General features: G+C 35.2%; 1 protein-coding gene across 1 annotated transcript; it reads right to left on the reverse strand.

Annotated features, from left to right (window-relative positions):
• Window positions 1–448: 448 nt before the first annotated feature.
• Window positions 449–25,961, reverse strand: VTA1 (vesicle trafficking 1). Its single transcript, XM_070952172.1, has 8 exons — window positions 25,801–25,961; window positions 18,497–18,591; window positions 13,061–13,188; window positions 12,472–12,547; window positions 9,048–9,156; window positions 6,257–6,424; window positions 4,773–4,856; window positions 449–1,375 (listed from the first exon to the last, which is right to left on the reverse strand). Exons 1-8 carry the CDS (start codon window positions 25,907–25,909, stop codon window positions 1,230–1,232), a joined length of 915 nt encoding a protein of 304 aa, XP_070808273.1. The 5' UTR covers window positions 25,910–25,961; the 3' UTR covers window positions 449–1,229.
• Window positions 25,962–27,565: the final 1,604 nt, after the last annotated feature.

A 27,565-nucleotide genomic window follows, 5' to 3' on the forward strand; every position in this document is an offset into this window, starting at 1 on the left:
TATATACAGGAAAAGTTAGGAAAGTCAATGATTCAAACTCCGAAATAAAAATTGAATTTGAGCTCTGAGTCAAATCAAGAGAGGTGACGAATTCTGCAACATTCAAATTTGCCAAACTTGGGACCTAAAATAAATCTTGATATATGAAAGACTATACCTTTATCTTAACATTGAACAACTTTTGTTAGTTGTTATTTGTGGAACAAATGTTTTTGACATTTAAACAGTTTCTTCCATCTCCACCCAATTGAGTTGGTGGTGCACACTGTAAGACAGAGCTAAACTATTATTTAAAAAAGAAAAGCTGAGACAAAAAAGGGAGGCATATCATATTTTGTACAAAATATCCATTTAAACTAAATTTATTAACAAAAGCATATTTAATACTAAAATATTTTTATTTGTTAAAACATTTATGCATTTTAACATTAATAATTCAAACACATGCTTAAAGGTTCCACAATATTTTAATAGTCTACAGTACAGCAGGAATTGAACATTTTCATTTTTTTAAATGATGGCAATAAATATTAAATTCCAAATATTTCTAATTTTGGTTATTTTCTTAGTGTTAGAATGCTTTCAAAGTTCAAGATATCTAGAGCTAGGTTTTACATTTCAGATGTATATTTCCTTTATCCTCAAAACTGAAATGAACCACACAATGAAAAAAAACACACACACACAAAATTATACTGCTTTAATGAGTACTGGAACCAGGAAACATTACAATGGCTTTCCAGCAATATAAGTAAAGCTAACTATACCTTTCTAACTTAATTTGAAAGTTTCTAAAAAATCATTTCTACCTTATTTGCTGCATTGGTTTTATTATATAGTGTCCCCCCCGCCCCCCAAATAATCTGGACATTTCAATTAGATGCATGTTGCATTTCAAACAATCTTCTCTTATAACAAATTCCTAACAAATATGCCATCAGAAAGCATTTCCCTCCTTTCCCTACCCTATCTTGTAAAAAGGACAGCACTCCCATGGGGGCATTTTATAATTTTGGGCAAGGAGTGCCACAATTGGTGTGCTGAATGTAAATCTCTGTCCACAGATAGTTCTTATCCCTCTGTCAGAAAGAATGAGACAGACATAGAGGCTGTATTCTTATCACAGAAATCAAAAGCTTTTGTACAAGTGCATTTTCCTGACAAGAGTTAAGAGTAACCGCCTGTTAAGTTTTTTTAGGTACAAGTGATGAAGCCAGCAGACAAAGGCATCATTCTCTGCCTGTCGTCAGTAACTTGAGGGCTTTCTGTAGATTCTGCACAGCATTGCTCACATCTTCATACTGCAAAGCACTGCCAGCAAATTTGCAGTATTTCTGGGCCCTGGCAAAATCTTCGGGAGTCAAACGAATTTCCCCTATGAAAACAGAGACAGAAGATTAAGGTTCAGCTTCCATACATGACACACACATATTTATTTAACCACCTGAAATGGTTTGCTAAGATCAGTGAACAGAAAAGCTGTCTGAAGCTTAAAGTGTAACCCAATACTTTGAGAGAAAATTGCCCTTTATCTAAAATCTTTAGAAGCTTCAGTAATCATGTTACAATCTGCACAAAAACAATCTGCACAAAAACAAGGATCCTGTGTGTTAACCTTAGATTCTCCCATTTTTCCCTCAAGTCTGGAGTGCAACTGAGGCCATTCATTGATTCTGCCTCTGTATAATTTGCTGAGATATGGGATCATCTCGTTACGAAATAACACCCATTCCCTAGCAGAAGAATCAAGCACTGTGACATTTTATTTTTCCGGTCAGGTGAAAGAAAGGGCCAAACGTGCATGAGATACCAAGGCACTAGGAACTTAAAAACAGTAACTTTTTTATAACCCACATTTTGCCTAAAATAGAAGAATGAAAATGTCCTCATTTCTAATAAAACTATACATAAGTATAGTTGTTAAGCCTTATTTCAAATTTAATACACTCTCATACTATAGAAGTCAAAACAAATGACAAAGGAAAAGTTCGCATTAAGTCTTTGTTACACGGCAATTCAATGGAAAGTTCTGTCTGTACAGTATTAATGAACGATGCAATTTCCGTTACAATCTTATCAACAAAAGCAAACAAATGCTAGCTACTATATAGCTAATATTGACTTATTTGTATGATCTGTTTTGATCTTTTTAAACACTGTGGCTAGACAGATACATGCTTACCATTTATACCGATCAATCTGCATCTAAACGAAGCCTAAAAGGCATACTGTATTTATGCATTGTTTAAAATAAAGTTTTGTTTGTTTTGCTACATTTCAAAGGAATGAGCCATATCATGTTAAAGTACATTATAAACATAGAAATTTAGTGTCCTATGTCAGAAGTTCCAGCTTTTTAAAACCTGAGTTTTCGTAACTCTCTAACAGAAAGAACATTACAGCATCTTCTGTTGATGGACTGACACTGCAAACAGCTCTGAATCGGTATTCCCTTATTTTCATTTCAACAAAACCTTAGGAGCCACAACACAGTATAATAAGTGCTTCAGAGGCAAGAATTTAATAATATATACATATTTATATATGCATTTATACATCATCTTTTCCTCACTTTACAGTTATCATTGCGATGTTATCACAATTATTTATATGTGAAATTACATTCATTATAACCTAACACTGATAAAGATAAAAATGTTTTGTTTTTTATCTTTATGTAATTATTGGTTTCCTTTCATTCATAACTTAAATTTGTAACATAAAATTATTTTAATCTTCCTTCTTTTAAAGATTAGATGGTTTGCTTTAGCAAATTAAAAAAAGTTTTCACACAGAGGATAGGCTGTTTCTTTTAATACACATTTGTCTTTTTGAAATGGAATTTTTTTTAATCCTGTCCAATATATTTTTTCAAATATTGTTAATCAATTTGCTAAATCTGATTTTAATCAGAGTAGTCCTACCTATAGTTTTAAAAAAAACTCTTGCATCAAGCATCTTATTATTTATGAGTTCACTTTACATGTTCTATAAAAAAACCTAAACTTCAAGTGGATTTATTTCAACAGGAGGCAAGTTATATTTGCATAGAGCAGCAATTTCTTCAAAGAATACACCATGTCACAAAATATAGTGTCACTTAAATTTTCAAGCTGTAACCTAACATCCATGACCTGATAAATGTATAAATCCACAATTAACTTTTTAAGGTTTGGTCAATGGTGGCCTCCCTCTCTTTGAAAAACACAGCGTGAACACATTACCTCAAAGACTGTCTCAAGGACATTTTGTTTTCTCATATTATGATGCCAAAAGAAACTTGAAAATCATTCTTTTAGAAAACTGCCAAGGCATCAGTCCAGTATTCAACTGATTTTCTGGAACAAAGCCTAAATTAAGCAATCTAATCTTATTTTTACAGTATCTACTCTATTACATGCTCTATTGGCAAAAAGCCTTATTTATTATTATTGAGGCCTACTTCAAATATTATTAATGTGCATCAGGCAAAATTTTAGTTTTAATTTTAGATATTTTTAATGACATCATTGGACAGAACTAAAATTCTGAAGTACCCAAAAAATTGACACATATTCATGGCTTATTAACATTAAATAAATTTGTCCACATAGCCATAAGTACCTTTGAAATTCTATGTAAAATTCTGTGTGAAAAGGATCTGCTTAGGTATCAATTTCCAGTGAATATAATGAGCTTAATTTGAATATATTGCCTGAGATTGGCAAATCTTTTTATGGTTATTTTTTTAAAAAAAGAACCGCTGTCCTTCCTAAATGAAAAACTAACAAAAGTAAAATCTTTCTCAAAACACAAAAAGTTAACATAATTTATAGGGAAGACCACTTAGGAATTATTGCTCCTTGTCCACTCAAATATACTATAAGTCAGGTCTTTCTGAACTCTACTGCTAGTGGGTAATGATGAAAAATTGGTAATCAGCCATTTGGAATCCTAGATTATCATTCTATGGCCTAGATGATAAGCTCTTAGGATGATTTATAGGTTATAATTATAAATATATGAAATGTTGAGATCACAATACAGTCTACATTGTATCTGCTACATGTTTTGATACCAATTATGATTATGAATGCAATATATATTCCCGCCTTTCTACCAGAGGGCACTCAAGATGGCTGACAATATATTGCCTCAATATACTAAAATGGAACTCCGTTTCCAGGAATTGTGGAATCACATGACCAATAAGATCCTCTACTAGAGATATCCAATTTCTATATTTTCCCCTTTACTTTGAAATTATTGCTTCTGCACTGAGTTTCATATGTTATTCCTTATACACAAACCCAAATACAGGACCAAACTTTTAAGTAGTACCAAGTGTTTTTTTTTCCTCTTTATGGTTAGTATTAAGTCCCAAAGGGAACCATTTTGCACTAAAAACACTTGTGTTCAGACTGGGCTGTTTCAATTATTTTGGAAATGCTTTCTGCTTGAAACAGAATGCTGGGAATGTGGAAAAAAGTTGTTCTGAACTCAAAAGACCTATAGTCCATTTTTAATAAACCTAACCTAATATTTCAAATGCAACATGATGGCTTTGAACTTGATGTATTTCTCATTTGAAATGCTTTGAATCCAAATATCCAAATGTATTCTGAAATATTCTTGAATCCATGATTGTAAACATAGGTACTTTTTTCTTGGAGTAGCTCCATGGATTTCAGCAAGAATTATTTTGAAACAAATTTATGGTTGCGTTTATAAGTACAGGTGTGGTGTAGCCAATTCTTTTCAATGATGCAAACTAGCAGGAAAACAAAGCTTACCTGCAGCAGGTTGGACATTATAAAGTGAAGGATCAACCAGGGGAACATTCTGAGGGGTGGGTTGAATTGGATTACTTGTTTCTCCTATAAATAATAAAAAGAGACAAACAAACATGCAAATTTAGAAATATCATATGTTTACCTTAGCTGGAATGGAATCTATGATTTCAGAATAATATTTGAGAACTTTTAAATAGTAATTAGAAATTGGGAAAAATGTAATACTTATATAGCATTAATGTTTCATATCCATCAGCAATTAAGTTTCTATAGTACAAAAATGTGCCTAACTTGATGATTAATAGAATTTTCTGCATGTCAATTCTATTAAGAAAAAATGAGAGAAGAAATGATTTAGTAAGTCAGGTACTTTTATCCCCACAAGAATGTAGAATCTCTCTCTATGTTACTTAACTATGTTGAAAGAGCACCAGAATTAAATAATCAGAATCTTTATTTGATATGGCTTATGTTGATTTTTAAAACTATATACTTTAGTTTTTTCTTTGTAAAGTTAATGCCACAATCCAAAATATAATGGAACTACTTCAAAAGGAAGCAGCCATTTTTTAATATAGTGTCTTTCACTGCTTACCTGGACAATCTAATTTTACAGTGAATAAATGAGTGAAAAATAGGCAAAGTGCTTAATAGGCAAGTCTAAAATTATGATTTTAGATAGATATACTTAACATAACTTGATTGAATAGTATTTGAATAGTATACTAAAAGTATTTTTACTTGGTTGGTTACACAGTTAGCAACCATTTGTTTAACCTATGAGTTCAAACCTATGACAGCACTGAATGGGTGCAACTATAATTATTGCTGATGCATAATCATCCCTGCAGTCAATTGATAACAATGTACAACTTTCCCTGCTGGCTACTCATAAACAAAGTCAATGAAGAAATTGGCAGGATATCAGAAATTGTCATCAGATGAAGTCCTTGATTAACGACCTTCATGGTCTTCATTCAAAAACAGAAAATGGGACTAATGGAACTGCCATCACTAAATGATGCAATCACATGGCTTTTTACTTATGAACATGTCACTTAATGATGGACTTTCCAGTCCCAATAGGCACCATTAAACAAGAACTACCTGTGATGGAAGCAGGTGGTCTCTTAATATGAATTGCTAAGGAGCACAAATGAGGTTACTATTCATACCTTGCCATAGATTTCATATTAATTGTATTTGCTTTTGGTTATTCCGTAAGGGAACAGAGCAATTATCCCTCTATGGACCTTTTGGTATAATTGAGCATAGTTTTTTTCTTTGTATTTATACAGTGTAATTTAATAGTTTCTCTTATCTTTTTAAACCAGCATGGATTTATAATAAATCTTATGGCACTATTTGTGGTAGCTTCCTTTCACTGCAAAAGTTCTAAGAAATAGTTTCCAATGTCTTATTACATAGTTAACAAATCTAGGAAAAGACAAACATGCACTGTTAAAAATATACAGATTACTCACCTGTGCTATGGGGTACCTCTGCAGGAGTGTTAGCAGGAGCATGAGCACCTGGTGGGATATGTATGCCACTGAAACTGCTTGTGGGAATATTACTTGATTGAAAGGTAGATGATGGTTCTGATTCTTGGCTGGATGGTGTTGGAGAACTGGCTTGTTCATTTTCATAATCTTGCAAATAAAAATAGAGACATGCTGATTTTTTAAAAAAACAAAAATTCAATGCACAAATAGCTTTTATTTAGCAACTCTTTTTTTAAAATGACCATTTGCAATTACAATAGTGATGAATAAGTAACTTGATGGTCAATTTTTGCATTTATCACCTTTATGGGTCTGTAAAACAAAGGAAAGTTGAAGTAAGATCATAAGAACAGTTGTGGTTTCATTTAGTGACTGTTTTGCTTAATGAATGATCCAAACTGTGATTGCTAAACAGGGACTACCGATAACATTAGTATCTCTGGACCAGTGCCTTCCAACTTCACCTATTTTGGATAAGCACTGTGAAAGTAACTAAAAGCATCTTGCAATGTTATTTATTATGCTATAAGAATGTAGCAAATGTTTAGGATAATTTAACACTAGGACACATAGGATCAGTATTCAGTAGCTATTATTGACTTCATCTAAAATTGACCATGGGAGGGCAACATTTATAGTCATCTAACAAGATGGATAGCACATAAATTTAATGAAAAAATAAAAATGGATGCAATTATATTGACTGAAAATATAATCCAAGAGGATAAGGTATTCTGCTGGCACAATAATACTAAGATTTGAACAGAAAATGTCCATGCTCTGATTTAAACACAAGAAAGTTACTTGCTCCTTTTACCCCTATGGTATTTGCTTCAGAAATTACTTTTCTGCATAGAAATAGAATAGAATAGAATAGAATAGAATAGAATAGAATAGAATAGAATAGAATAGAATAGAATAGAATAGAATAGAATAGAATAGAATAGAATTCTTTATTGGCCAAGTGTGATTGGACACACAAGACTTTGGTGTACATGCTCTCAGTGTACATAAGGAGAATAAAATACAATCATCGAGAATAAAAAGATACAACACTTAGTGATAGTCAAGGTTACAGCTGCTCCTATTATTCTCCATTATAATTCTCATTATCTTGTAACCAAATCAACTGGCAATGATGAATATCAGTGGGTCTAATATTATAAGAATTACTGATTTTCAAGAATAATACGTTTAGAAAACACAGTGATGTCTAAAAGTGAGCTGATTCTAGTTCAGTACTTTTTAGTTTCAAGAGAAGGAAGAAACTGAGCAAGCTGAAAGGAATGGGGGAAGTCTTCCAGTACATTTAAACAATGCTGCTTTTCTTTCTGAAATGCACAAAGCAAGAACTATGAGTTCTTCAGATATTCTGGAATACAAACATTTCCATATGAACTTTGGCACGATAATACCCTAAACTTTGTGGGTCACATATCACATAAAATAAAACTTTCAGAACATTATTTAGAACCAATATACTCATTTTTATCTTACAAAATTAGTGTAGTAAATATACCATGACTTAGATATTCATCCTATCCAGTGAATAAATTTATTATGTATTTTTTATTATGAAATGAACCAAATATTTTAAAATATTGATTTCTAAGCAATGATATATACTGCTAAATCTGGTGATTTCTCAAATTACTACTATGCATTTAATACACTAACAGACACATAATATATTTTGTTGTTATTAAAATTAAGTGTCGAATGTCAAGTTTTCTTTCAAGCTGAATCAAGCAAACAAACAACTCTTCCTCCCCCAAGCTCAGTCACCCAGCAAAATATAGTTATGGCTAACTGGAGGAAAAACTGATTAGCATAAAAATGAAGGATGCATAAAATGCTATCCTCCTTAATGCTACAGATGTTTTAAAAATTACTTGTAATTGCTTTCAATCATATCATATTTATTAGCCACAACTGGAACATGGCTGCAACTTTATTTTGGAACCTCTTAAAGGTAAGTCTAACTTAAAACATATGATCATACAAGAGAGGGAAGTTCCTAGAAGGACTTCTGGATATATCTCATATGACATATCCAACGGCAAGAGTTTGTAACAGATTTCGACAATCTAAGTCTATAAATGGTTGCAACCAATGCTAAGTTAAGCAATGACCATGCCACTGGGGTTAAATTTCAGACACTTAAGACATAAATAAATCCCTCATAGCTTCCATGAGAGTAAAAAGATACTTTTACCTGTATTTCATTTTGTCCCAAAAAAGTGTTTTTTATTCACTAATAAAGTTTCAACCAGCCCAGAGAAAAAAAATTCTTAAGTAACGTTCACATATCTATTTCAGTGCCCCTTACATATGCAATAATGTATGCAATATGCACTATGGAAATTTGAACTGTTACATAAAATACTCATTTATGTTTTATGTATTTGTAACTGTTACATAAAATTAATGGATGAGCATGGTTTCATGCTCATTCATAAATAACAATTTATTTTAAAATTATTTTGACAAATTATATGTGCTAACCCAAAGTTGTAAGCAGAGATATATTCACCCAAGGAGCAATGTTTCTGAATTTTAAAAAGTAGGAAAAGAAAGCTGAATTGGTTGATTAATATATGTTAATAGAATAGTGTGAGGGACAATTACCATTTCAACTTTTTGGAATACCTTGACAAAATGAGTCTGACAGATTGAGAAATGAGAAAAAATGATAAAAGACAGACTTCTATCACATTAAATATATTTCATATGCTATTTATATTTAACAAAACATTAACAGTAATGTTACCAAATTCTTCTTCCATTCCAACAGGTCCAGATTGTGGAGTCTCTCCATTTTTAAGACAGTTATGAATATATGTTGCCTTCCACCGGGCATATTTTCTGTGCTGAATATTCTAGAAAGTTAAAGAAGAATTTATCATTTAAATTTGTTCATGTCTTAGATTGCGTAAATTCAAAATTGAAAAGTAAAATAGAAGAGCTTCTATACTTCTATTAAATTTAATAATTTAAATTGCATATATTGTTTACTGCTTAATTCTGCTATGTTTACTCCCTGTAAAATAAGAACTGCAATATGAATTTTTACTGGTCTTCTAACTCACATTTTTACAAGTTTATAGTGTGAAAGGGAAACCTAGCCTAATGAAGATAGAGCCATCTTAGAGGAAGTTCTTGTCTTTCATGATGATCCATGCGCTATCTGCATCCATTGAAAAAGTTGTAAAATGGATAAAATGTTCAGGGAACTTCTCCATGTGGGGAATGGGGGATATAGGCAAGTACAGCTGATGCTATGTCTAGCACAGTGGTGTCAAACTCAAGGACCGGGGGTGCTTAGATCTGGCCCACAGGGCAATTCTGGAAACAGCAAAGGACTGGCCTGCAGTGCCTCTGCCAGTAAAAACGGAGCTCGGGAGGGCTGCTTGCGGCCTCCCAAGCTCTGTTTTCGCTGGCAGAGGGTTGCAGGAGGCCGTTGCAGCCAAAACGGAGCTTGGGAACTCATTTTTGATGTCACGAGTGATGTCGAGCTGGCCACACCTACCCCGGACCCCAAGGTCAACACACAACCTTGATGTGGCCCCCAATGAAATAGAGTTTGACACCCCTAGTCTAGCACACCCTGGAAGCCATACTAATGAAGAAGGCATACAGTGAAATGCTATTCTGTCCATGATAAGGGAATAATGACTTTTGCCTCTATTCTGCATACGGATAGAAAGACACGGGTAACTATTGCTTCCTATCTCCTGCTGCATAGAAAAATGATGACAAGAGAGTAGGGCTTCTTTCCTTTTAGCTCAGCATCCACTGTATCATCTGGCCACCTAGGGAAGGTATTTATGAAGTAACTTTAATATCATTAATACTTAATCAAGATTTCTAGGCCTACAGATTCAGCCTACAACCCTAAAATTCCAAAATGGGCATTATTAAAAACAATTCCAAAATTTACACAATAAAATAGAAACTATTCTCTCACATTCGGTATGAACAACTCTTCATCCTTCAAATCTCTACACTCTGACTTATTATTCCTTTAAGAGAGACTCTTAGCCCTCAAAACATGTCTTTTTTGCAGAGGAAGAATAAAAAGTTTACTGTAGGGTCATAACTATTTGCACTTCTCTCAGCAGATGCTTTTTAAAACAATTTTTCCTTAAATAAAAATGTTTGGGATGGTGTCACTAAAGAGTTAGCTACAGGCTGGATTTTCGTCTTTACTAAATATTTAGGAAGAAGATAAATGAGAGAAGTGTTATGAATTTTATAGGATGAAGCAAGCAATTTTCTAGTCAGTCCTTAGCAATATCCAATTCCTTTTGGCTCAATAATTGTAATTTCTTTCAGATCATTTCAGGCTTCAACAATAAAACTGTTGGGAAGCTATTATTTTTCTCTCATGCAGCTTTTTTTAACTAGGTAGCAACCCAACAGCTTTACAGTTTTCTATAATTTTTTACTATTCAGAAAGTAGTACTTTCCTAAGTAAATTTTCAACAGGAAACAGTCACAATAACAGGAATGCAGCCCAGTTCTTACGGATGCTAGGTTATTTACTCTCTGGAACATTTGTGATTGCTGAGGAGAGAAGGTCATAACTTTGAATCTCAACAGGAATAATCTGTCTTGCCTCAAGAGTGGCATTAAAATAAAAATCTAGCATGACTATACAATATTTCTAAAACACCAAGTATACAATGTAGTATAGTTTCAAAAAAAGTTAAGAGAAATATAATGAACCTCGACAAACCATTCAATTTCTGTGGTTTTTGTCAATTGAAAATATACTTATTCAATCTCACAAGCGGTGTCTTTATTATAAATTTCCAGGAATTCATGTGTCTTGCTTCTAGGTGATGAGTTTAAAGTGCATTTAATTATCATTTTAGTATGTTTTTATTCCAGAATTACTTTTGAAATCTGCCTATATGAATTTCTGAGATGGTTTTTCATCTTATATAATTCCTTCAATTTTAATCACCAACAGCCAAGTGCAAAAAAATGGAACTCCTTGTTAAAATTTGTACTTAAGCATATCCAGTAAAACCTCCTGCATACTTAAGAAAATAAATTGACAGGCAAGCTGGCATGCAGAATTTGAAGCAGTTTTTACAATAGTTTCTATTTTCCTCTTCTGTCTGGCATATCTAATTCTAATCCAATGCAGCCAAAATCTAATAATGTCTGTATAAATATTTTCTTAATATAAGAAATTACATTTCTTTTATTTAAAGGGACAGATGGTTTAATAGGCAACCTATTGCATAGATTTCTTTGTAGTCAATGGAATCTCCCAACCAAAGTGCTACTTATTTTTTTTTTAAAAAAAATAAGTTAAAAAGTCATTTGAGGTGTGCCTCGATATATTTATAGTCCTCAATTTATGACTGTTTAACAACAGTCTGAAATTACAAAGATTATGGAACAGATGCTTTAAGTGATGTAAAGCACTTCTGGCCATTGAAAAACATCTCACACATCCAACCTCGACAGATACATAATAATGATCTAGGTGTTTGGCAATCTATTTGCACTTACAACTGGTTGCCAAGTGCCCTGTGATCATGTGTAATCCATTTGCAATCTTCTCTGATTTCCCAATAAAGTTTACGGGATTATAGTCATTGAGCAAAGCAGTCACATGATGTCTCATTTAATGACTGCTTTGCTCAACAACCAAGATTTTAATTGTGGTCATAGGTTGAGGATTACCTGTACTAAGCATAATAAAAAGGATATATCTATTTATATTGTGTTGTTTTCCTTTCTGATTATACTGTACAAATTAATTGTCAGTGCAATTCAGGGAAATCTCCTGTCATGTTTTGTTCCATTCTGTGATTTCTCTTGCCTCTTTTAGGAGTATATTAATTCTGGTAAGACATTTAAGAAACTGGCCATACTGTAATATTCCATAGTTTTGTTCTAATCTGTAAAAAATGATAATGCATTTCATTGACAATGCCTCTTTATAGAAGATTCTGGAAATAGATTTCTCCCAAGCCCAAAGAAACCTGTTGTATTTGCATTAGAATTCTTCTCTGAAATTCATATAATTAAATGGTTACTAAATATGAGTTTTCTTATAATTAATATGTAACACTTGTAACCAGGATAGTTAAGTAGAAATTTAAGATGATTAAATTACAATGTTAAAAATTGTTTCCTTTGTCTGTGTTTTATGATCTATAACACCTTTTACTTACCTCGTCTGTTAGTTCTCCAAATACTGTCAGGACATCTATGAGAAGACTTGCAGTATAAAAGGATTTAATCATATTTCTGGAAAAAATAGGAGTTTTTTAAAGAATAGGAATAAAAATACATATTTGACGATAATTAGACAAGTACAATTTTTTTACATTAAACTCACAGGGAAGGGTAGAACTGAGAGCACTTTCAAGTTACATTATTTTTATAACCATTCATTCTAGTAGTTTTCCAGAGTTTTATGCAACATGAAAATTTTAATATTTTTATTTATTTTTATCCCACCTTTCTATTATATTTACAAATAACTCAAGGCAGCGAACATATCCAATACACCTTTCTCCTCATATTTCCCCCACCACAATACCCTGGTGAGGTGGGTTGGGCTAAGAGAAAGTGACTGGTTCAAAGTGACCCAGTTCGCTTTCTTGGCTAAGGTGGAATTTGTACTCACAGTTTCCTGCTTTTTAGTGTGGTCTATTAAAAACCACTAGCCAAGCTGGCTTTATAGTTAGATCAAATTTAGGCTATATTGCTTCAATAGCTCATTATTACATGCAGTATGTATTTTCCTTTGCTACCTACTTGTGAAACTGACCAGCGCGATCTTCATTATCAGCGTAAAGAAACATTTTCAATGCATAATTCTCCACATGGGCACAGCCAACTATTTCCTGAGTAATTGCTTCATTATCCCCAAGCTGTTTCTTCATCTAAAAAAATAAATAAATAAAAGATACACAATTTAACTGGTTATTTATCACACCTCATATTGTAACTATAGAAGCAAATCAGGATTTCTGCTTGTCAAGTTGGGTTGGAAACTTTACTTATGTCAACAAGGAGAATAAGATGGCAACTTTTACATTTTGTTCTTGTCAGTGCAAATTGACAAGTTAGATTTTACTCTTTCCCAGGATTTAGAAATAGAAGGTATAAATTATACTATGTTTCCCCAAAAATAAGACTCTGTTTTATATTTTTTTGAATCATGAAATAAGCGCTTGGCCTTATTGCCATGCGCTCAAAATCCCGATTGGACTTATTATCAGGGGATGTGTTACTTGGGGGGAAACAGGATAATAATTATAATAAATTTCAAGTCTTTTGTTTTCAAAATTCAATTCACTCATACTGTAGTTACTAAAATAAACTGAAGATCTCAAACTGGCTTGTCTTCTCACTGACACAGATGAATAACATGCAGGTAGGATAAGCAAGGGAAATAATTGTATAGGTCAAGCAAACTTGTATGGGCATGTTGAAAACGACGTTTTTAAAGCTACATTTTTCATAAGGTTATTTCTTTCCTCTGTCCACTTTTTCAATCTTAAATAGCAATAGCTCTTAGACTTATATACTGCTTCATATTGCTTTACAGCAGTCTCTAAGCAGTTTAGAGTGTCAGCATATTGCCCCCATCTGGGATCTCACTTTGCTGACCTCAGAAGAATGGAAGGCTGAGTCAACCTTGAGTCAGTCAGGATCAAACTATTGACTGTGGGCAGAGTTAGCCTGCAATACTCCATTCTAACCATTGTGCCACCATGGCTCAGTGGAAATGGAAATCATAGAAAGCAGTTGATGAAATATGAAGTCCTACAAAGAAGCCTGGGGGTTTCAGATATACTTTCTAAGCCACATAATGAAAATCCTTGGTGTGACTATTTATTTATTTAGAAGTCACTCCAATAAGCCAACTATGAGTAGCATACAACTCCTCAAACCCATAATTTCGGAATAAAAACAGATAGTTTTACATAGTTTTAGCTTTAAATTTTGACTAAGAATTGACATTTAAAATAGGCTCCCATGGCATCACTAGGTGACACCCTCAAACCAAGAAATGTGTAGAGTCAACCCCATCATCCTAGTCGATCTTATTTGGGTGAGGGCATACCACCAGGAGGTGATCCTGCACATATACAGGCCTTGAATTAAGAAGAACTTTAAAATTAACAACCAGCATGTTGAATTGCACCAAGAAGCCACTTGGCAGCAGTACAGTTTCCAAAGTAGAATTTTTACATGGATGTCTTGAACTGCTACATCATTATTTAATGCCACCATATCTTGGATCAGCTGCAGCTTCTAAGTGCACTTCAAAAACTACTCGTTGAAGCAATCCAACTCAGAGATAACCAAAGCCTCCCATTCCAGGAAAGATTGCAACTGGTACACAGCAAAGGCCCCCTTGGTCACAGGTACCATCCATTTCCTGAATTGGAACTGTGAATCCAAGAGGATTCCCAAATTATGAACCAGTTGTATTTGGAGAAGTACAATCCAGTTCCAAATTAAATATGATATCTCACTGGAATCAGCAGGCTTTCAAATACAGACTGTCTTGTTGCAATTAAATTTTAATCTGTTCTTCTTCATCTAGATCTGAAGTCTCAAGGTACATGGACAATATTTCAACAGCTTAGGGCTCAGACTCTCCTTCCTAATTGAAATCATCCTTTCATGAAGGAGGACAATCCTTGCATAACAGTGTCCTTGACATCCAATCTTCAGATGCATCCCAGAAGTTACGATGATTGATGGTTTGAAACTTACTGACAGATCAAGCAGAACTATGAGGTTTACAATATATCTATCTCAGTCTCCTGAGAGTTCATCCACAAGAACAATTAATGCTAGCTATGTTTCTGTATCTTGTCCTGTCTGAAATGGGTCCATGTAATTCATTTCTTCTGGGGCTTGTTGAAATTGCAGTCCCACAATTTTCTCAACAATCTTTCCCAGGAAACACCTAGTAGACAAGGTTGTCTATTTAGTCAGGCTCAAATGATGGTTTCTTAAGGAGGGCATACAAATGTCTCTTTTAGAAAGGCTTACAACACTAGCATTACTCTCTCTCTCAAGGATGGATTTACTATTGTGTCAACTCAACTTTCTGTCAACTCCTGAAGGCTTTCACCAACTACAAAGGGAAGGAACCCAAACTATAAGGAATTTCCATTAAAATGACAGAAAACCCTACCCACTTCCTCAGAGAATCAAACTGTGTGGTCATTTGAGATAATCATGCAGGATGAAACATCAGACACGCCTTCTAGACTCATCTGGCTAATGTCCAATCTGAACTGACCAGAGTGATTTATCATCCAGAAGTTAGAAAAATTCACAAAGCGACCTTAGCTGTTCAGCTAATCTGTCCATCAAAAAGGAAGGACAGGTTGGCTAAGTTTAAAAGGACCAATAGCTGGCAAATTGCAGATTCCGTAAGAAAGGAGATGTTTGCTGTTCTTATTATTATAGTGTAGTCTTGAATGTTACCTATCATTTGAAATCAGCCCTTCCTTTCATGCCCTTGGCAATCCAGGCATTTCTTGGTTTAGTTCATGTTACTGAGCTCCTTACCTTCAACTCTCTTGATCAGTGAGCCAGGAGAGGATGGGCAAGTGCAATTCATCTGAACCTATCACTAGCTCCCTATTCTGACAGCTAGGTAATATCTTCAGCAGAATTTAGGGGATGTCAGTGTTGTGTTGTTCTGGTTATAAGGGCTTCGTGTGGTCAGTAGTCTTGTCAAGGGGAAGTCACCCTCACCTGACATGATCTCCCTATCACAAGACCTACTGGCCATACAAAGCCCTTATAAGCAGAATGACATCTACACTGATATCCCCTAAATTCCACTGAAGAGGTTACCTAGCTGGGTAACAAAACATTTGGAAACCAACCCACAAATTTGGAGAACAAACTCCAACCCTCAATGGTTGTGTCATGCTCCCCTGTTGGAGTCTGAATCTGCGGGGGAAGATGAGCTGGAACAAGAACTGACAGAGATAGAGAGGCCGGTTCCGTTGGCCTTGGAGGAAACTGGGGAAGGGCAGAGTCAGTCCAGGCAAGGCTTTTCTGAATGAAGTAAGGCCTGCAGACAGGTACAGCTCAGGAGAAGAGCAAGGACTACCCGCTCCTGATCTGAGAGCAAGGAGGGAAGAGATGGCGAGATCAACACAGATTGAGCTGGCTACGAGGGAGGAGAGTGCCCCGTCTCCTTTCACAAGGCACATCTGGGGACTGAGATGTAAGGAGATGCCAGTGGGAGGGGCATTTGTCGGGAACAAGCATTGAATCTGTGGAGCCTCATGCACACTTGCCAAAGCCTAGAGATTGCTGTACTCCGTCTTGTGGGCTTGCCAGTTTGCCTGCTTCGTTGAACTTCTTGCTCTGTTTATTGTTTATTGGACTGCTTGCCCTGGTTAATGTTTGGGCTAACCTGGCTTATTGGACTGCTGGCCCTAATTGCCGTTTAACCTGGCTTACTGGACTATTTGCAGCCAGAGGCTTCTGAAGGTGCACATGAGAGCTTTGCTCCAGGACTCGCAGTGAATGTGGAAACGTTTGGGGGCACAGTTGGAGCAAAAAAGGGGAGTTAGATCTGTTCTCTGGTAGTGTTGCTTTCATGCCACGCCCTGGGTCATCACAGGTTGCTATATTTAATTTCATTCACATTATAAACTACAAATGTTAGACATCTTTATTTAAAGAAAATGAAAGTTATAAATCCAAAAATGCTCAGATAACTTCATTCTATGCCACAAAATAGATAACACTCAAATTCAGTTCAATTTTAGCTGTATGACAATTTACCTTCCCACTCTGCCCTAATAAGACATGTAGAAAGATTCAATATTTAATTCATAACCTAGATCATGCCAATGAATGCAATAGAACTATACTGCTCAAAAAAATAAAGGGAACACAAGCAGAAGACATCTGAGATCTGAATGAATGAAATAGCCTTATTAAATACTTTGTTCTTTACATACAGTAGTTTATACACTGCTCAAACAACTAAAGGGAACACAAAACTACTGTATGTAACGAACGAAGTATTTAATAAGGCTATTTCATTCATTCAGATCTCGGATGTCTTCTGCTTGTGTTCCCTTTATTTTTTTGAGCAGTGTATATAGCCTCTTGTAGAACATGAGACATTTAATATAAATAAAGATTTAATTAAATGGAGAGTTGATAGCTAATTTAATTGTGCCGAAGACCTGAAGAATTACAGGAATGCTTAGTCAAGCAGTCTAATGCAATTCAAAGAGCTGTTTTCAAAGATATTACAGATTACAACATCTACAGTTACAACAGGTGGGCACTGGGCTGCTGAATAGTGTCACTGTTGGGATTTAGAGAAACCCTAGTTTATCCTTACAAAACAATGCCATAAACATGAAAGAGGGGAAATGACTTAGTACAAGCTATATAACATCGATGGTGCTGGCAGTATAAAAAAGTTCAATTTAAATCACATTCTATTACTCTTAATTAATAGATCAGGAATGTTTTATATATCCATTCTTCTCTGCTCCATTCAATTTTACAATTAGACAATTATAAAAAAATATGGACATAAAAATCAACAATGTCATTGAATGGACGGTGTAGACAGCAAAATCCACAGGAGGGCAGAATGTTGCAGGAAGCACAGAAATGGAACAGCTAGACTCAAGTCTGCAAAACGTTGTTTAAATCCATGTTATCAATGTCTTGTTAAACTCCAGAACCAAAAATTTTACTAATTTGCCTGTCTTCTGAGAATATCATGAAAACCTTTTATAATTAATACAGCTCAGATTTTATAATTCTTAAGATAATTCCATATAAAAACACTGCTAGAATACAATTCCAGATATCATATGGTATACATTCAGCTAGCCCTTCAATGCAATGGAAATGTATACAAATATGTTATGATTTCAAATATTTAGCCAATATCACCACAGTGAGATCAATAAATATTTAAATCTAACAAAAATGAATAAATAAAACATATTAATTAGACCAATTTACAAATTATATTTTTCTGGAATGGGAAGTTTTCAAATACTGTAGGAAATTGCTTTCATCGTTAAATCACAAACCCATGCCACTTTCATCCATATGAAGCAGCAAAAGATGGAAATGTTTCTTTTCAAAATAAATACTATCTAATTTAAGAACAGATATAGTGCAACTTCATTCATGTTTTTATTATTACCAGTAACATAACAAGAAACTTACAGCTTCAAGCTGATCCATTAGTTTGCATAAGAATTTACGACATTCTGGGTTTTTACTATCAATCTTCATACCTGTCTGCATAGCATACAAACGACCTGTAAAAGAAAAAAAGACTCAATGAAGACTTCAGAGGAATTTCCTATTGCCCTTAGGTTAGATACTCCCCAAACTATTGCCAAGGATGTCAGACCCTGTGAGATAGGCAAACTCTAAGAGCCGCTTGGATTTCTGAAAGAGTCTTTGTTGCTACTATGGTAAACCATAAAACCTGTAAAAAGTACTATAGTAATTTTCCAGGTCAGCTTATACCCAGCATAATCAAAGTTGAGTTATTCTAAGTGTCTCTTTTGTAATATTATTTCCTTATATTATTATACTATATTATTAGTCTATTTCCTACCCCATGTTGCCAAGGCTTGCTAGATATTTTATCACAACTGGTGAAAAACACTGCTAGATACAATTCAGCAATACATGTAAATCATTTATTAATATCAAGCCTTGTTTGCATTTGAGATCTAACATAAAACCTATAAAAATAGAAACATTTGAAAGTAGTGTTCTATAACTCTTGGATTACAATTATTGATATAGAACAACAATGAAGGTGGGGTATAATTTCTCAGGGCACACCTAGATGGGTAAATCCCATCAGGAATTTGTTTCCACAAATGATTCCTGAGCTGTATTACAAATAGCTTTGGAAGGACAATAACATTTTAAAAACTTTTCATGTTATAGGAAGGTATATACAGCATACGGAGACCCCCTTGGTTTTTATGGCAGAGAGACCTGCACTTTTCCTACATTTATCCGTCTTCTTGGCTATGTTAGCATGTTATATTAAAGGTTACGTCAAGATAAACTCAATTATGTTTTGTTTGTTTGTGACAAGAGCATGTCCATAAAATGGCTATACCAAATTCTCATTTATATTTAGTATAGTAAAATTCATAGATTTATGTTTCTTGATCCCAGGGCAAACACCTGTCTTCTCTTTCATTTCTCCTTCACTTTTCTCACATAAAACCCATCAATTTTACAAATGAGTTGTCTCATTTTAAAGACAGTTTAATTCTCATGATACTGATTTATTTATTTATTTTTAGAATTTAACCCGAGGCCAAAATGTATTAAAAATTTGCACAGTCAAATCAAGTGAGCTGCACCCAACTATTTGGGAGAAAAAATATACTGGACTAGTTTTAGGTGAATTGGCAATCCAACAGAAATATTTCATATTTTTGCATATGTTTATAATTTTTATCTCTGTTATTTTTATGGATTGGTTTGAGAATTGTATTCTTTTCATGCTACAGAATAAAAAATGGTTTAGTTAAAGTTTAATTGTAAGTTAAATCTCCTAGCTTTTGCACACATATTGGCAAATCTATAATTATTCCAAGAAAAACTGTAGATTGTATTCTGGTTTTTGGATTAAGTCCAATTTAGACTTTCATTTACCAATGTCATTCCAATATGTCTTCAATTTCAATGTACTCTCAAGAAAATTGAAATGTCTGCATTTCAGTCAATTGTTGAAAGATACTATTTATTCAAATTATTGAAGACTTTCTAAGATTCATTCTGAGACAGCAGTATTCCCATTGAAACATGTTTTCACACTTAAGTGCTATCAATAGTTCATATTACTAAAAATGATAGTTTGTTACATCCTTAAAAAACAAAATTATTATCTTAGACTTGATTTGTATATCAATCACAGCTTTTATGCTACCTGTTTTGAGATGTTCCTTAAATGAAGCTATAATGAAAGCTGTAGTATTTGAAAACCTAAAAACATGAGTCAGGGATAACACATGCTATGACACTATTCGCCACTTCACAATTTCTTTTAACACATCAGTGCTTGGGAGTTTTATTACTAATGCAGTTCAATTGCTTAATCTTGTTTAGTCAGGTAAATTGCTGGCCTAGAAACTCAGACACTGAGTTCATAGACTCACATAGACATAGCAAGCAGCTGAGAGACTTGGGGCCATCATTTTTTTCTCAGCCCAACCCACCTCACAGGGTTGTTGTTTTGATAAAAATAGGAGGCAAGATATTAGGTGTGTTTGCTGCCTTGAGTTATCTATTAAAAGGGCAGGATAAACATAAATATAATTCCCTTAGTGTTTAATTAAAATACATATTGTTTGGATTAGCTCCTACATTAAAAATACTCTAATTTCAAAATCTTCCTATTTAGTTTATAAAGAAATGTGCCCATTTTATTTTTAAATGGCACCAGCATTAAGTATTTCACTGTAAAATCTAAAATCACATAAACAAGGAATTGGCAAGTGAACACAACTCCAAGCTATTCATCTTTGATTATATTTTATAGGATGCTCAATCAAGGGTTTTTCACTTATTTTCATTTATTTCATTTATTCTTCCACCAGCTGTCTCTTATGTGCCAATAAAACAAACAGAAATGTGTGAGTGATTATAACCAGAAAATAGAAAATAAATTTCCCCACACTCCTACATTTGTTTATTTCCTAGTGGGTACTAAGAATCTGTTTTAATTCTCCAGAGTTAGAACATTAAAGTGCCTCAGCAGTCATTTTGGAAGACATGCATTACTTCAATAAAGTGTTTTCTAAACCAGACGACACTAAAGTGACAATTTAGAACCTAACTGAATTGTGCTTCCATGTTAACTGCAAAGATTCTAAGCTATTACTGAATTTCCTCCATTTATTTATTTAGTGAGAAAATGTATATGGTCACCCATAGTAATATACCAATATGTTATGATAAGAGGTATCAGACTGTCAGTTTCTAAACTGGACCCAATTAATTTTGTTGTTGAAAGATAGGGTGAGGCGAAATGATCTGAAATTATTTTAAAAAATGCACTAGGACTGTGCATTCTTGTAAAATGATTCAGAAATTGTATTTCATATGTTGCACAAATGCAAAATAACAGTAGTAGTAGTAGTAGTAGTAGTAGTAGTAGTAGTAGTAGTAGTAATAACAATCATCATCATCATCATCATCATCATCATCAGGTAGTTTTAATGAACAGCAGAGCAGTGTTACACTGATGCAAGACATAAAATATATCTCCCAAATAACTGTTGAAGTGTATAGCTCCTAAATAAATACTAGAAATTATAAGGTACAGAAAACAAGCTGTTGTCCAAAAGCAAAAGATTATTTTATGAATCAGCTCTTTCCGAGTTAGACATGTCACAAAATATATGTAATCAAAATTTTGAAAGCTTAAAATACCTCAGGAAAAAGGCCAGATCTTAACAGTGTAAGAGTTAATTGTTTTCATCCTGTCTTTATATGTATTATCCCTTCTATTTGATGTGTTCAGAGAATGTACAGTAAAACAGTATATACAAGAGACAAAACCAAAAACCTGTTATTCCAAAAATTATACAGGCTCAGTCAGAAAGCCTACCATCTTGAGACATCGTTTTTATTTATTTATTGAACTTATATCAACCCCTCCCCCCCATCTCAGAGCCTGAGTCTGGGCAGATAACAGAAAATAAAAATAAGATTAAAAATCATAAAAACAACAAATAAGATATATAAGATCCAAAGATAAAGTCAACCAACATCATCAATATAGCGAAGATATGGGCTCAACCACACAACCAAGTGCCCAAGTTCAGCAATCAATCCAGGTTTTTAAAGCCTTATGGAAAGCCAATAGAATTGGGGCAAAGATAATCTCTGGGGCAATAATATTCCAGAAGGCAGATGCTAGTACATAAAATACTCTCCTCCAGGGACCCACCAGAGCCAGTGCATGACTCTCCTGAACTTCACAGAACAGGTAGCTACAGCTGTGGAGAGATGGTTTCACTAGTAATCTAGTCCCATTCTATGAAGGGCTTATAGGCACCTATCAGCACCTTGAATTGAGCCTGGAAGCATACTGGCAACTAATAGCAATAGCAATAGCACTTAGACTTATATACCACTTTACAGTGCTTTACAGCCCTCTCTAAGCGGTTTACAGAGTTAGCACATTGCCCCCAACAATTTGGGTCCTCATACACCTTATGGAGTAGAGGTGTTACATGGACTGAATGAAAAATGCCCATAACTGCCTGTGCCACTGTATTTTGAACCACTGAAGATACTTTTAGATGCTCTTGAAAGATAGCCCCATGTAAAATGCATTGCAATAAGTTCAATTGAGAGGATCAAAGCATGAGTCACCATTTGTGTTTAGGCATTTCCCTGAGATACTAAAAATATTTCTATAAAATTAACAGATTCACCATAATTGCTTAAATGGTATATAAACATTTTACTATTAAAAAAGAAAAATGGAAACAAAGTTTCTGCTGACAAGAACAATACAAGCAACATGCCATACTCAACAAGGCTTTAGGGAACAATCCTCAGGAGTGGAAAAATGGCAGTGAAGAATGTTTTTAAAGTAGACCACATGGAAGGAGATAAAAGAGACACACTAATTTGATTTTTCAGGCTGAATTATTAACTCCTTTGTCATCACATGCGTGTTACCGAAGTCCAGAATACATTTATTTAGGAGAAATATTTAGAATTTTATAACCCTTGATTCTGGATGCAATAAGATCTATTTACAAGTCAATTCTCTTGTGAACTGAGCTTGACTTCTGATGTCTACACATGCTTTTCAAACAAAAAAAAAGTTTCCAAAAATATGCTCAGCTATCTAAATATGCATAACATAGCCTTTCAAATACAGGTCTAAATTATATCAATAAATTTGAATAGTCAAATTAATTTTACTATAGGATGACTTTCACTGTTCATTCCTCTTCCAAGCAATCTTATTCAACCATGGAAACTCAGGAAAGATTTTGGATAATGTGGTTGAGGGCTGCTAACTGGTGGCTATCAGTTTTTTTTCTAATACTTTTCAGATTGAATTAGTAACTTTTTTTGGTCATCATATGCATATTACCAAAGTCCAGAAACACATTTTGTTTACAAATGTTCAGAATCAATAACTTCTTATTCTGGATACAATATGGAAGTACTTGTTAAACATCAAGTGTCCCGTGAGCTGAGCTTGACTTCTGATGACTACACAGACGTGCCCATATTGCTTTCTTGGTGGAAATACGGAAATGTTTGTCACTGCCTTCTTCATATTTGTTTTTACTTCTCAATCTAGTCTATAGCCCTGGTATTCCTGTAGGGTCTTCCGTCCAAAAAGTATCCCATTATAATTTTGCTTAATTCTCAAGTCTAGACTCCTATCCACTATCTATTTATACTGTGGGTGAACCTATTGAACCCAGTAGCAGTTTCAAGTTTTAAAATCAGTCATGATTGATTAAGTGCTGGCCATAATAATTTATTGTAGTCTACAAAAGGCAAATGAAGCCAAATAAGTTCACTTTACTCTTTTACATGCTATTTTCTCGTATTTTTGATGACAAAAAAAAAAGGGAATGCGAGATAAATAAGAATTATATTTGGCAAAACTGAGACTACACTCTTGGATCAAGTAACTATAGATATTTAATCATCTGCAACATGTGTTTGGTAATGCTTATTTAAGCCAATGAATGAATAGGATACTTCTAAATAGTGCGCAACATTTGCAATAACACGGACTACTTTTAGCATTAATTTTCAGAGTCCAAGCATAAAAGAAATGGAAAGAACAGCATTAAGATGGCTGAGCATTAAAAAAAAAGGAAAGTAGTGCTAAAGAACAGCATTAAGACGGCTGAGCAAAAAAAGAACATGATTAATATCATATAAGCAGGAGTACACTCTGGTTTTTTTTACCCATCATTTGCATTTGACTATACTTCCAGTCAAATTATTTATTCTGGGTTTACCAACTTTTACTGGGAAACATTGTTAAATCCATGCCCTGCTTTTGGGAGTTCAAAATGCTTCATTCACATCCCCCCTGTGTCAAAACCTTGCCCTTGTCTGCAATCAGCCACCAAACAGGGTCACTAAGGCCTAATCAGTTTTGGGGTGAAAAGCCTTCAAGGGAACAACCAAGGCCATTGCCTTAACTTTCCAGAAGAAGCCTATGGAAAACCATTCTCTGCGCAGACACCAAGAGAACTTCATCACAGATCCCATGAAGTTACCAAGAGTCAAAAAAGGAGGTTTTACACAAAACACTTTGGTGTGTTCAAAACTTTGGTGCAAATCGCAAGATTCATTTTTCTTGCCATGTACCATGTACATGTACACATCCGAACTAGACTGTGTTGTTTCTCCATGTCATATATGTGGGTGTATGCATAATTTTCTATGTACCGTATTTTTCGGAGTATAAGATTCACCTTCCCCCCACCAAAAGAGGGTGAAAATCTGGGTGCGTCTTATACTCCGAATGTAGCCCTGCCCATCTTCCAAAACGAAGGTTTCAGAGGCTGAAAAAAAGCATCAGAAATGAAGCTTCAGAAAAGAAGCCCCCAAACAGAGCTTCAGAGGCTTTTTTTCAGAAGCTGTTTCGGAGGCTTTCAGAGGCAGGAAAATGTTTTTTCTGAAACAGAGTTTCAGAAGTTTCAGAGGCAGGAAAAAAAAAAAAAGCAAGGCACAGAGCTCACAACCAAGGAACCTGTTGCTAAAATTCACCTCTGGGAACAGCTAATTGGGGGTATTCCAAGAGGCTGATCCACCTGCCAATCAGCTTTTTACTTATTTTCCTCCCCAAAAACTAAGGTGCGTCTTATACTCCGAAAAATAGGGTATGTATATATTTTCCCATGTTCATGTAGCAGGGGGTGAAATCCAGCAGGTTCTGGAGAACCGGTAGCGGAAAATTTGAGCAGTTCGTAGAACTGACAAATGCCACCTTTGGCTGGCCCCCGAGTGGGGTGGGAATGGAGATTTTGCAATATCCTTCCCCCAGGAGTGGGGAGGGAATGGGGAATTTTACAGTATCCTTCCCCTGCCACGCCCATCAAGCCACACCACCACGCCCACAGAACCGGTAGTAAAAAAAATTTAGATTTCACCACTGTCACCTAGTGTATATTGGAGGTGGTGATCCTTTTGAGAGGTATATGCAACGAAATTTCATTTTAATGTATGCCGATTAGTGTACTTTCAAAGTGACAATAAAGTTATTGTGTGTGTGTGTGTGTGTGTGTGTGTGATCACGTGACTCACTGAACCGAAGATCTCCCCCCCCCCCCAATGATATTATACCCGCGCAATAACAAGAGGGAAGAGTCGGTCGGACCTAGTTTTTTTGGCCGTTAAGATACCCACAGAGAACGTAAACGGGGGGGGGGAACGGACGTGGAGGGGGGGGGCTTCGCCGACTGTTAACCCCTCTTACGATATTGTAACCCCTAACTTACAATAATAAGACACCACAGGTTCACGCTTCTCGAGCTCCTGCGCGGTTCTCAGGAAGTGTTGAATGGGCTTGAATTGCGGAGGCAGCGGGGGGAGTCCCGAGGCAGCCATGGCACTATGGATTCACTTCAAGGAAGGCAACTCAGTAAAGGGGGGGGGGGGGAAAGCCGCCGCTACTACCGTACTACTACCACTCCTCCAGTTGACTACCATTCAAGCACTTCCGCTTCCGGGCCGTGAACCGAAGAACGGGCTCCGATCGGCTCCTTTGAAGCGCGCATGCGTAGTAGGGCGAGAGGAGCGGCCTCTGGATGTGCGGGTGGAGAGGCGGTTTGAGCAAAGGGGCTGTGGCTTCTGTGGTTTTTCTAATAAACGTCCGGGTTCCTGTCTGGAAACGGGAGCCCTCCGTTTGCTGGTAAAGAGAGGTGGAAAGTGGAGAAGCAGGGCATTAAATCAAGCGATGTTTTAGGGGGAAAGACGGTTTGGTAGAAGATAAAAAGGGATTCTTATTTTTTTTCCTCCCAGGCGGGCATTGTTCATAACTATTTTTTATGTTTATGTTTATGTAAAATATTTTTATTAATTCTTTTGCTTAGGGATGAGCTGACGAAAAGGCTCCCTTTCCCCCCTATATATGTTCTCCTATCTTGATTGTTTTATTTGTTTCTATAAATGAGGGATTTCTTACTATTGGATCTCAATGAGCATTGTTGCAGGACCAACACCAAACAAAGACATCTGAAATAAAGTTGGTAGACAGGCATCTTCTTTCTGGCAAGAAGTTCTGTTATTCACAAGTATAGCAACATTGCTGTATATCAGCATTTCTCAACTTCAGCAATTTTAAGTTGTGTGGATGTGGCATGTTGGCATGCTTTTTGGGGGAATTTTTAGAAATTTAGTCCACACAATCTATAGCTGCTGAGATTTAGAAGCACTGGTCTGTATAATAGAATTGCTTTGTTTCTTAGTACTATAACATTAATACAAACTTCCAGAAGGAGGTTGGTACTTGAACTGATATTTTTTAATGTTTCATTTTTTTTCTGAGTAGAAAAAAATGGTTGCTTGCAAATACTTCTCAAGAGTAAAAAGTTGTGAGTCAAGGCTCTTAGCTTGTCCAAAAATAGTTCAATAATCATTTTAATCCTAACATCCACCCATCCTCATCTTTTGGAATTTCTGCTTAATGATCATGTGAACTTTTAGTATTTGGGCTTGTAGGTCCCTTTTGCATTTTTGGCTATCAGGATATTGTCAGCAGCATAGTGCAGGTTACTTGATGTTTCTTCCTTCAGTTTTAAAATCCAGCTCATCCTCGTTTAGTCCACCTTTCTTTAATAGATTTCATTTCATTTAATTTCATTTATTAGATTTGTATACCGCCCTACTCCCGAAGGACTCAGGGTGGTGAACAGCCACAGAATAAGACACATAAATACAAAATTTAAAAAACAGAATAAAACCAAATTAAACAATTTGGCCGAGACAAATTTAAAACACCCAATAATTTAAAAAACAAATTAAAATTTACATTTTAAAGGGGAAAGATTTAGGCCAGGACGGCTTGATGGAATAAAAAAGTCTTGAGAGCGCGACGGAAGGTGAGCAGATCCGGGATCCTCCGTATCTCCGGGGGGAGCTCATTCCAGATAGTAGGTGCCCCCACAGAGAAAGCTCTCCCCCTGGGGGCCGCCAGTCAACATTGTTTGGCCGATGGCACCGGAGGAGCCCCTCTCTATGAGAGCGTACCGGCCGGTGGGAGGC

This window comes from Pituophis catenifer, unplaced genomic scaffold (genome assembly GCF_029215685.1).
Source record: "Pituophis catenifer annectens isolate HBS135680 unplaced genomic scaffold, rPitCat1.0.hap2 SCAF_1, whole genome shotgun sequence".
Taxonomy (NCBI): Eukaryota; Metazoa; Chordata; class Lepidosauria; order Squamata; family Colubridae; genus Pituophis; species Pituophis catenifer.